General features: G+C 39.7%; 2 protein-coding genes across 2 annotated transcripts in view; both read left to right on the top strand.

Moving 5' to 3' along the window:
• The window catches only part of atp8b1 (ATPase phospholipid transporting 8B1), a 36446-nt gene extending 32573 nt beyond the window's left edge, over positions 1-3873 (top strand). Inside the window, exons 26-30 of the mRNA XM_034220755.1 lie at positions 148-231; positions 328-573; positions 756-894; positions 1076-1206; positions 2282-3873. Coding sequence (XP_034076646.1) covers positions 148-231; positions 328-573; positions 756-894; positions 1076-1206; positions 2282-2512 — 831 coding nt within the window. The 3' untranslated portion in view covers positions 2513-3873. The remainder of the gene's footprint in view (positions 1-147; positions 232-327; positions 574-755; positions 895-1075; positions 1207-2281) is intronic.
• Positions 3874-5793: 1920 nt separating this feature from the next.
• Positions 5794-8440, top strand: LOC117549134 (tripartite motif-containing protein 16-like). Its single transcript, XM_034220761.1, has one exon. The coding sequence runs from the start codon at positions 5843-5845 to the stop codon at positions 7478-7480; it is 1638 nt and encodes a 545-aa protein (XP_034076652.1). The 5' UTR covers positions 5794-5842; the 3' UTR covers positions 7481-8440.
• The last annotated feature ends 3744 nt before the right edge of the window (positions 8441-12184 follow it).

Genomic DNA, 12184 nt, shown 5'->3' with positions numbered 1-12184 from the left:
ATATTGTTTTCTTTGAAATGGTCACTCTGTCAGATTATATTATTTTATAAAGTCTCTTTTTGTATATCTGCTGCAAGCTTTAAATCCAATAGCAGTTTTTTTGTTGTCATAATAACATTATTCTGATCCTTGTTTCCCTTTCTGCAGGTCACCTATGAAGACTGGTTCATCACTCTCTACAATCTCTGTTACAGCAGCTTACCTGTTCTACTAGTTGGACTTCTTGACCAGGTAAAACAGGCTTCTCTTTTGTTAAAAGTCATTGATACAAGCTGATTTTAAAGATGTAATACTCGCTAAATCTGCTTCTTTCTTTTCTCGCTGCAGGACGTTAACGACAAAATTAGCCTGAAATTCCCACAACTCTATTTACCCGGACAGCTGGGATCGTTGTTCAACTACAAGAACTTCTTCCTCAGCTTGTTCCACGGTATCTTTGTCTCGCTCATCATCTTCTTCATCCCCTACGGAGCCTTCCTTCAGACCATGGGGCAGGACGGAGAAGCCCCCTCCGACTACCAGTCCTTCGCCGTCGTCACCGCCTCCTCGCTCATTTTTGTCGTCAACCTGCAGGTTAGTCGTGTTCAGTTTAATGCGTTGAAGTTAAAAACTCGGAAGATTTTAATTGTATTAAACACAAACTTATCTTCATGACTCTGTGAAGAAATGCTGTAAAGCAGATGTGCATGTAATGAGTGTATTTAAAATGAATGACCTGCTCACCTTTGTCCTCTGCTTCCCCTCTCATGTGTCAGATCTCCTTGGAGACTTCCTATTGGACCTTTGTTAACTGCTTTGCCGTTTTGGGCAGTATAGCTATTTACTTCGGCATCATGTTCGACATCCACAGTGCTGGGATCCACGTCATCTTCCCCGCACCGTTCACCTTCACTGGTCAGTCACAAACAAAACCACCCACTGTGACATATTTAGTATAGTCACTCCAAAACACTTTGAAACTGCTGCAGCACAAACTAATAACAAAAGAGTACATTTAACAAAAGAGCAGAAGTATAAGAAGTGGATGTTAGCAGAGTAGTAGCTAACTGTGTATATGTATATTTTGTGTTCGTAGGTGCGGCGTCAAATGCTCTGCGGCAGCCCTACCTGTGGTTAACCATCATCCTGACTGTGGGCGTCAGCCTGCTGCCCGTTATCTGCATCCAGTTCCTCCATAAAACCATCTGGCCCTCGATAGGAGATAAGGTGAGACCTCCATGACTCAACCTGATGCTTGGCCTGTCTTAAAGGTCACCTATTATGCAAAGTCCACTTCTTCATGTCTCTTCTACATCAACATGTGTCCCCTCTTCTCCATGTCTCTTCTACATCAACATGTGTCCCCTCTTCTTCATGTCAATTCTACATCAACATGTGTCCCCTCTTCTTCATGTCTCTTCTACATCAACATGTGTCCCCTCTTCTTCAAGTCTCTTCTTCATCAACATGTGTCCCCTCTTCTTCATGTCTCTTCTACATCAACATGTGTCCCCTCTTCTTCAAGTCTCTTCTTCATCAACATGTGTCCCCTCTTCTTCATGTCTCTTCTACATCAACATGTGTCCTCTCTTCTTCATGTCTCTTCTACATCAACATGTGTCCCCTCTTCTTCATGTCTCTTCTACATCAACATGTGTCCTCTCTTCTTCATGTCTCTTCTACATCAACATGTGTCCTCTCTTCTTCATGTCTCTTCTCCATCAACATGTGTCCCCTCTGTGTAAAGAGATTCTGAAAGTTTCAGGAACAAAGATTCTCTCTCTTTTTGTCCTGATCCATTTCTATAAAAACCTGTCTGAAAATGAGCTGATCAGATTTTGGCCACTTTATGATGTCATGTTTTTTTTGTCTTGTGTAACCATTAGCCAATCAGCAACCAAGGTAACCCCCCCCCTTATCACCTGAATCTCCTCCTAGAGCACCATTGAGTTCTTTTTAACCAAATCTCTCTCAGAGGGGCGTGGGGAGGGGCTCCTTATTTTCATCTAAAGTAACAGACAGAGAATCAGCACTTTGGAAACAGGTTTGAAACAGAGGGGATTATGGGTAATGCTGCAATGATCTGTTTGGTGTTTCAGCCAATCACTTCAGAGACATGTTTGTATCTATCTGAGACCTGTAATATATTGATGAAAAACAGTATAATAGGGACCTTTAATAACCATTTATCAGGAAAATGTAAATGTAGTGTTACACTTGGGCTTCTTTTAAAAAAGGACGTTAAAATGAGGTAATCTTGTAGTTTGTCCGATGTTGACTGCTTATTCCCATCACCCCTTAGGTCCAGAGAAACAGGAAGAAGTACGAGATGGAGCTCCAAGAGGAGGAGAGGAAAAAGCCGTCTGCCTTCCAGCGTGGCCGCGGGTCCCGCCGCTCGGCCTACGCCTTCTCTCACTCCCGGGGCTACGCCGACCTCATCTCGTCCGGGCGGAGCATCCGACGCCCTGCGACCCGCCGCAACCCCCAGGAGAGCATCAGGGAGGTTCCTCAGAGAGAGGCGGAGAACATCTGAGCCGACAGACGTCAAAGTTATAGCCAGGTGGATTGTAAATATTTAAGAGTTTGTGGAGCGCTTGGTTTGTCTTCCGTTTTTATTTGTTGAGTCGCTGCTGATATGGTCAACTTTAAAGGGCCAGTTTTTTCTTCTGGGTTATTTAAGTCTCTTAGAGGGAGAAAATAAAAGTCCTCCATCAAGTTAAATGAAGCTTTACTGAATGTGTCTTGTGTCCAGTGTGTGACTCCACTGCCTCTCGTTCTTCCTCTGTGCACAGGCTCTCTTTGTTGAAAGACAAATGAAGGCCACCAAAGAGACTGCAGCCGTTTAACTTTATCTAGCGTGACTGACAATGTTGTTTAACTCAGGATTTTAAAATGAATAGCCTTATCATAGTGGGTTTGTCTGCTCACCAATACTCTGACTGGATGTGGAGCCGTAGCTTTATCTAATGATACTTTTTTGATATTAACGTTTTTAGCCTGATCCCTGCGGAGCACTTGATATGTAAGGGTTTTATTCAAATCCGAAATGTATGTTCCCGTCAATTTGTCCGTTAGCTTCTTGAAATTACACCGCAACATCTTTAAGTTTGGTTTTATTATCATCCGTTGTCCTTCATAAAGAAAGGGCTGCAGCTAAACATGTCAAGGTATCCCTTTTTTAATGTTTTATTATAAATAATGATGGGATGTACATGTGAGACTATGCAGGGTGGTTGGATGTGATGAAGTGTCTTAATTTAAAAAGTACTTGTAAATAGTGATCTGTTATCCTGCTGCATCAAATATCCCTTATATACATATATTTTCGTCACTAAATTTAGGAAAATTCAACTTAGTTTCAGCCTTAAAACTTCTCTTCCAGACCGGAATCCTGTTCATCTTTTTCTATACCTCAACTTTACCTCAACATACTCTGTGGGGAAACTGCAACGTGTCTTCCTTTAAACGGCAGTCTTTGCAGAATAACTTCAAGATTTAGCTTTCTTCTTTTAACATGTCTCAGTAGTTTGTTCATTTATTTGTTCTCTACTACGTTGAACTCAAGTCACACATTTATAAGGTGGTCAAAAGATGAGGATGTTGGTGTCTCACTGGTTGGTTACAACAAACCCAAAGAAGATTTTAGTTTTTTGCAATCCCATAAACAGTTTTAGTATATTTGCTTAACCGTGCTAAGCCAAAACTGCTACATTCCTACTCTGACTGTTAGCGTTTCCCTTCATGCGAGTGTTACTGTGTGCAGATATATGTAGGAGGTATTTTTATTTCTGAATGAATGGAAGCTGGTGACTGAACCAGCAACAGTTTGGTCTTTCATATGATGGTATTTTATCATGTGGTTGTAAATAAAAGCCAAGTGCACATTTAACAATCGGAGTTCTTTCTTTATCTGTGTTTATTTTATTGTGTCGCCTCTTGTATCAATGTGGTGATTTATTAAAGTCAATCTCCATATTCCACGTGCTTAACTCAACAGCAGTACCAACGTTTTTACAGACTGGTGCAAAGGATTTGTATTATAATAAAGTTATTACTAGTTTAGTTTAGTTCATTGTGAGTTACATTATTTATTTTTATCAAAACTAGAGAAAGGTAGAAAGAAATGGTTTGTGCATTTATTTTCTATAGTTGTTCCTAATCTAGTAAAAGCTGAATCGGTTAACATGAAGCTTGATTAAAAAAGAAAAAGGTACATAAATGCCTGTGAATAATACAAATGCAAACGTATGAATAATCATAAACGATAATAAAAACCGTACATGGATACATCAGAATGAATGTGAGCTACACAAAATTACTTGTAACAATCAAGTTTTATTTATATAACACTTTTATAAATGATTTTTGGTCGAGCCAAAGTGCTGTACATAAAATAAAAATAGACCACAGTAGAGACACTTTACAGCAAATACAACAACACAGATTGTTCAGAATATCAGTGAGAAAAAAATAACTTCATTTTGATGAATGAATAGTAGCTCTAGGGGAGTACAGTAGGCCATAGAAGGCTGACCCTTTCCTAAAAATGTTTTGGATCACCATACACTGCATACTATTACAATTAAAATAGTAAAAACCAGAGGTAGGGAAAGTACTCAAGTCTTGTACTCAATGAATCCCATTAGGATGATTTTGTGAAAAATATTTCAGATAAATACAACTTTATACAATAAATGCATAACTGATAGGCTTTCGCATCTATCACTGTGCTTATCAACATTAAAACATGTACACAACAAGTTTAAGAAACCCCACAACTCAGTTAACACTTTGAAATGGTGATTTGATTCTTTTTCAGCACTTCGTTCATATTACACCCTGTATACACCGGCATAAGTTGTAAACTGCATAAAAAAACACTGTATGATCTTTGTCCGTCATGATCGGTTGTTTCTGTGAACAAGCGTTGTGGCACAGCATTATCTCCTTTCCTTTAGTAAAGGATGATCCAGTGAACTAAAGGAGATTATAAAGGGAAACTGAACATTTAAGGGTCATTCCAGAATTGGAGGACAATTTAGACACCAACATTTTTGAAAAATGAACCTTTTATTTGATGTATTTAGGAAAAACAGATAAACCATCAAAAAAAGTGATTTGCCCAGCCAAGGCATGAAATGTATATTTTCCAATGAAGAATTACCCCTGTTACTCTAATTATAGTAACAGGGTTGGAAATCAATGCTATTAGAGCTTTAACTTCAGGAATTATTGCTAGATGTCAAGGACAAACTTGGATATCTACTTTATTCTGATAATATCAGTAACAGGGTCAGAGTGCCACACTCTTTTAAGACTGAAAAGATTGTAAAAATAAAAAGAGAGAACTTAGTTTTGGTCTACCCATGGCACTGTGCCAATCTAAAAAGGTTTGGGTAACAGGGTTGAACGCATGTTGAGGGACACACCTTCTGTGCAAAATTACTGTTATTTAAAATATGTTTATGATTTAACAAATTGATTTTACCATTACAAGAGACATCAATAGAATAATACCAAAACAAGTAAATAAAATCCCTATTTTAAATGTTATATTTGACATGCAAGTTGGTCACCAAGAAGCGGAGACAAGATAGTAAACAGTTGATAGTAAAGGAGTGAGTGGAACAGATGTGTTTGGATTGTCATTATGAAGAACATAAACACTGTCTCCTTCACAACAGACTGAAAACTACATTTCTGACTGGGCTGACAACACGACCTTGTTTGTTTCACATTATTCACTGCATTTAGAAACAGAGCCTGAACACACCTTGAAATCCCGCCTCTTCCTGGAGCGAGTCAAACATTACCAGACCCTCCTTCTTCTTCCTGCTCTCAAACAACGTGTCTCTGAGGGAGAATGGCGCAGCAAGGAAGTCAGCGGGACAAGGACAAACTCTGCTGTTCCATCTGTCTGGATCTACTGAAGGGTCCGGTGACTATTCCCTGTGGACACAGCTACTGTTTGAGCTGTATTAACAGCCACTGGGATGAAGAGAATCACAAACATGTGTACAGCTGTCCTCAGTGCAGACAGACCTTTGAACCGAGGCCTGTCCTGATGAAAAGCACCGTGTTGGCAGAGTTAGTGGAGGAAGTGAAGAACAAGAAGACAGACGTCAAAGCGTCTCCAGCTGATCACTGCTATGCTGGACCTGGAGATGTGGGATGTGATTTCTGCACTGGGAGAAAACAGAAAGCTCTGAAGTCCTGTCTGCAGTGTCTGGTCTCTTACTGTGAGCAGCACCTCCAGCCTCACTATGAATCCCCTGCCTTTGGAAAACACAAGCTGGTCGACCCCTCCAACAAGATGCAGGAGATCATCTGTACTCGTCACAATGAGGAGATGAAGATTTTCTGCCGCACCGATCAGCAGTGTATCTGCTTTCTCTGCTCCATGGATGAACATAAAGGCCACGACACAGTTTCAGCTGCAGCAGAAATCAGTAAGAAGCAGAAAGAGCTCGGGGTGAGTCGTCAAAACATCCAGCAGAGAATCCAGAAGAGAGAGAAAGATGTGAAGCTGCTTCAGCAGGAGGTGGAGGCCATCAATCTCTCTGCTGATAAAGCAGTGATTGACAGCGAGAAGATCTTCACAGATGTGAAGCAGCAGATCAGATCTCGTCAGGAATCTGAAGTGGCTCACGTCAACAATCTTCAGGAGACGCTGCAGGAGGAGATCGCTGAGCTCAGCAGGAAGGACACCGAGCTGGACCGACTTTCACACACAGAGGACCACACCCAGTTCCTACAGAGTTACAGCAGGTTATCACGTCTGAGTGAAGCTACAGACTCCTCCAGCATCACGGCTCGTTCCCTGAAGTACACTGAGGACGTGACTGCAGCTGTGTCAGAGGTCAGAGATAAACTACAGGATATTGTTAGTGAGGAACGGGCCACGATGTCAATAACAGAGACTCCAGAGTCAGAGCCCAAGAACAGGACTGAATTCCTCAAAAATGTGTGTGATATCAGACTGGATCAGAACACAAAGCACAAACATATCTGGTTTAATTCTGAGCTACATGCACAATTCTACTTGAATAAAAATGAATGGTATGCTCACCCAGACAGTTTCACTGACTGGGCTCAGGTTTTGTGTAGAGAGAGTCTGACTGGATGTTGTTACTGGGAGGTGGAGGTAAAATGTAGTGTTTTTGTAGCAGTTGCATACAAGAGTATTAGCAGAAAAGGAAATGAAAGTTTATTTGGAAACAGTGTCAAGTCTTGGGCTTTGCAGTGTTTAGGTGACGGTTATGAATTCAGACATAACACAATCAGAACATCACTCTCAGGTCCTTGGCCCTCCAGAATAGGAGTGTACCTGGATCACAGTGCAGGCGTTCTCTCCTTCTACAGCGTCTCTGGAACCATGACTCTCCTCCACAGAGTCCACACCACATTCACTGAGCCGCTCTGTCCTGGGTTTGGTCTGCATACTAATGGAGCCTCTGTTGAAATCTGTAAAGATTTAAACACAGAAGACTCAAACCCATAGAACGAGGAAACACCACACGACAACTTTCCATTTTCTCAGATTTATATTCTGGGTCTTTAGTTTGATGAAAGCTGGAAAACACCAGAAAAGATGAAGGGAAGGATGCAGCAGCAGAACCCCGGTCGCTGCTTAAGGACTCGGGTCACCCACACATGACAACTTTATTTAGAGTTAAGTGTGTGTTATCTTTGCAGCCATGGTGAGTCTCACTGCTCACAAGAAGGGAGTTTTCCTTTTCCTTTTATTTTACATTAACTTTATTATTCTCTAAGGTCAAATGTTAGATTACTAACCAAACAATTGCAAAAAAGGAAATATTGAAAATATTATGAACACATATTTTAAAGAGTAAATAAATGTCTGAAAGACCAAATAATAACCCTGATAGTTTGGCGAGGGATGATGAAAACATGATTTGGGATATTTCTTGTTCTTCATGTACTAGGATTATATTATGAAAGTGTTTTGTTATTGTCTGTAAATAACTGTTGTTGTCAGAGGTGGTGTGAGACCTGATATGTGAATAGAAGATCAGCACTGTGGGATATCTTTGGTAATAAATAACTGATCTGAATAAATCCAGTTTCCTAATAGATTGATTATTGAAACTGTAACGTGTTATTTTGATTTGTAAAGTCCTTCTGTTGAATGTTCATTTTATTGAGGATTTATTGTTGCTGTAATATTGTCATCTCTTTCTGTTCTTCTGCTCGTGCCTAATGCAGACCTAAATCCTCTTTGTATCACAACGTTTAAATCAAACATTAAATCAATAATAAAATGCTTTCTGTATCAATCAATATTGTGGGGTATTTTTTAACACTGATATCATTTCCCAAGTTCCCTAAAACAAAAACTATTTCCTATTTGATCAACTGTATTTAAGATTATTAGCCCCCACATCCCTGATTCACGCTGTACTTTTGTATAATAATACAAATAAACATGTCGAGCCAGGAACCACCTCTTTAACTCCAATGTTTTTTTTAAATTTCTGCTCAAAAGGTCACGTGTGAAAGTTGTCTTGAAGTCATGATTGTTGTTAGATTGAATAAAAACATGTTTAACTAGGATCACCTCTTCTGTGAATATTTGTATTCATATGAGAAGTTGTCTTGAAGTCATGATGTTACACAGTAAGTGCTGCTTCAGTGTTGGTTTGTGGTCCGCCATTAAAACCAGGAAGAAGGAGAAGGCACCGTAAATCAATTTTTTAACAATGAAAAAAAAAAAGATTTACATGAAGGAAACTGTATATTTCCCTATTCCTAAACAATGAAATAAAAGAAAAAACACATTTTGTTGTCAGTTGCCTAGCAACAGTGTTCACGTAACTACAATTGTTTTCTTCAATGAATGAAAACTTTATTACAGACTCAGGGTCCAGATAAAAGACATTACATATAATAAATTACATACACAGCATAAAAGAATTCATAGTTTAAGAATAATTTGAATCAGTGTCCTACAAAGAGACAACTATACCAATGTCTCCACAGCTGCGATTGGTAGCGTGTAGTACTATACCTTATGTTCGATAAGGCCAAGAGGATTTCAATAACTTTCAGGTCAATACTTTATTACATATCACTTGTTAGACGCTTTTATCTAAAGTGACTTACATATTCAATACTGTGGGCAATCCCCACAGGAGCAATTTGGGGTGAAGTGTCTTCAGGGACACAACGACATGCTGACTGCAGTGGGGTTTGAACCTGTACACCAACCCACAACCCACTGCACCACACGCCTCCGTGTCATGTGACCTAATCACTCAAATGTAGGTCAAATAACTACACTGGCTGCATAGGAAACACCTATTTTTATTGTATTTTAATACTTTAAATAAGTTTATATTAATATTTTGATGGGGAAATTAGCATATTGCTTCAATAGAGGCCTACATGTATGTTTCGCCCGTTACACAACTCTTTTGCGGGTTATCCGCCGGGTATCCGAGGAAACCCGACCCGGTGCAGGACTCTGCTCTGGGGCTCATCAAAGTTATTTTTGAACAGTAACTGCTTGAAGCACCTCAGTAACAGTCCGGACTCCGCGTCGGTCTTCACCCCAGATGACCCTGATTACCACTTAAAATGATCTTTGTTATTACCTTTAAACACCATAAGTGTAACTGAGGATTACCGCTCAGGTGTAACACCATGAGAAATGAAAGACCTGGTGATGAAATCTCTACCTCCTGCTTCTTGCCAGAGGTCTAAAGCTTTATTCTTCTTGCCTTTTTTGAAGCGCACCGTTTTTAGATCAAACCAGTGGCGGTTCTAGACCAATTTGACTGGGGGGGCCACTGGGGGGCCAGTTATTTTCTGAGGGGGGCTCAATAAATGCAGGACGAAAAAGAGAACTAGACAGTATGAAGTAATTGCGCATAAGAAAACAATGCAATACAGTTATTGGTATTTGTTTCAGTACACTTATTTATTTCAGATAGATCTTATAGTTATTACTGTTAGCTTCAGCTTAAGTTATAGTGCAATGTTTGCACTAACACCATATTTACATAAAAATAAACGCAATGAACAGTTACATCTCTACTTTACATAAGGGTGTCTGCACAATCTCACATTGCAGCAACAAAATCCTGCGGTTTTTGGCAAACCGAGTACCAGAAAATATACATTTAAAAAAAAAAACTAAAAAAAAACTTTTCATTGTTAGGGGGGCCACAGGGGGTCAGTGTTAGGGGGGCACTGGCCCCCCCCTGGCCCTCCCCTAGAACCGCCACTGGATCAAACTATGTGATCTGGTTTCAAAAATGGCTTCTATGTCTAATGACAGAGAAGCTGTTAAAACAACATTCAGTGTGACATTAGGTCACATGAACGTGAAGCCATTGAAAAAATAAACTGAATATTCCAGAAAAATATTAACATATAGCCTAATAGAGGAAGTACTAGAATCCAATATAAAGAGGTGTGTCTATTGTGTACAGACTATATTCAATCCAGAAAGTGATTTGAAGACATTCGGTCACATGAACGTGAAGCTATTGAAAAATTAAACTGAATTTTCCATAACATTTTTTTATTAAATAGAGGATTTATAGAATCATAATATACACTGAACAAAAATATAAACGCAACACTTTTGTTTTTGCTCCCATTTTTCATGAGATGAACTCAAAGATCTAAAACATTTTCTTTATACACAAAATAACCATTTCTCTCAAATATTGTTCACAAATCTGAAAAAATCTGTGATAGTGAGCACTTCTCCTTTGCCGAGATAATCCATCCCACCTCACAGGTGTGGCATATCAAGATGCTGATTAGACAGCATGATTATTGCACAGGTGTGCCTTAGGCTGGCCACAATAAAAGGCCACTCTGAAACGTGCAGTTTTGCTTTATTGGGGGGGTCCGAAAACCAGTCAGTATCTGGTGTGAGGTTTAGGGGTAGGGTTAGGGTAATGTTGTGAATCGAGTGGCCCATGGTGGTGGTGGCGTTATGGTATGGGCAGGCGTATGTTATGGACAACGAACACAGGCCACTTTTAAATACAGATTCTAAATTGAACAAGTTGAAGCGTGTGTTTGAACAGTCTGCAGGAGGCAGGGACTTGCTTTCAAGCAGAACAGGGAAAACCAACTTAGCGGGAGTGTTTACGTGTTCGGCGTAATGACGTAAAACGTCCTCCACAACTTCTGTAATCCTATTCAGCCACTTGGTAACAACCATCGTTTTTGGTGTGTCCCGTCAAATATGTTAGTTTTCTCATGTTTGTGATTGTCATGTTCATGTTTCATGTTAGTTTAGTTTATGTTCCACTTCCTGTTTTGACCATATGCGTATACAGTTCTGTTTCATATGGGCGTTTCTGTAGATTTAGTCTCCTTATTTCCCCCTCAAAGTGCACCAGATTGATGCATTTAACTCCAAATTGTTTTTAAAAACAAATCTCGTGCCCCCGGACCCCCCTAGAGGCTTTGATGTCCACCCCCACTTAAAATCATATGGATAGGTTCCTAAATACATTTACAATTGTATTTAAATAGTAACCCCTGTCCATATGTTTATTATTAGTAGATTAGAACTATAGGGCTATCACTATGGGCAGCAATGCTGTAAATATTGACAAATAAATCCAGCAAAATGGCACAAAAAACAACTGGTAGTGGCCTGGCTGGGTGTATAATTTCCGGCCTGACTTATTGTCTCGGTCCGGCCCTGGCTGTACCTGTTCGCTCTGCCATCGCGTTAAGGGTCTGCTAACAAGCGACCAACAGAAAGGTTAATGTTAATGTTGCTGTTGCATGTCACCTCACCCTTCCGCCCCCCCCAAGTATATTTCAGATCTGTGGGAAACACTGGTCTCTCCTTTGCTTTAATGTGTGTGTGTAGTTGCAGCAGCTGTGTTTATATTGTTTATATAATACCTATTTATACATGGCCACAATACATTCTGGGTTATTTATGTTTTGTGTAGCTTAATAATGTAATTGTTGCACCAACAGTCCATCAAGTAGCATCCATAGAAGATGAATAGTATATCATTGAGTAGAAGCATATCCAACAACATTTATATGCACTGTATATTGTGGCCTAAATACATTTTTTAAGTTACCTTTTAAAAAAGTAACGTTGTGATGTTTAGTCAGAGTTCATTTTAAAGGACCCTCTTTCACTTTTATCCAGTAAATGTGTTGATAGTAGGAACTCAATAGGAACATCACTTTTACCTCA

Source organism: Gymnodraco acuticeps, unplaced genomic scaffold (genome assembly GCF_902827175.1).
Source record: "Gymnodraco acuticeps unplaced genomic scaffold, fGymAcu1.1, whole genome shotgun sequence".
NCBI lineage: Eukaryota > Metazoa > Chordata > Actinopteri > Perciformes > Bathydraconidae > Gymnodraco > Gymnodraco acuticeps.
This window is presented reverse-complemented; position numbering and strand designations above follow the sequence as displayed.

Coding starts and splice junctions, on each gene's coding strand:
- LOC117549134 (XM_034220761.1), top strand. CDS start 5,843: ATGGCGCAGCAAGGAAGTCAGCGGGACAAGGACAAACTCTGCTGTTCC.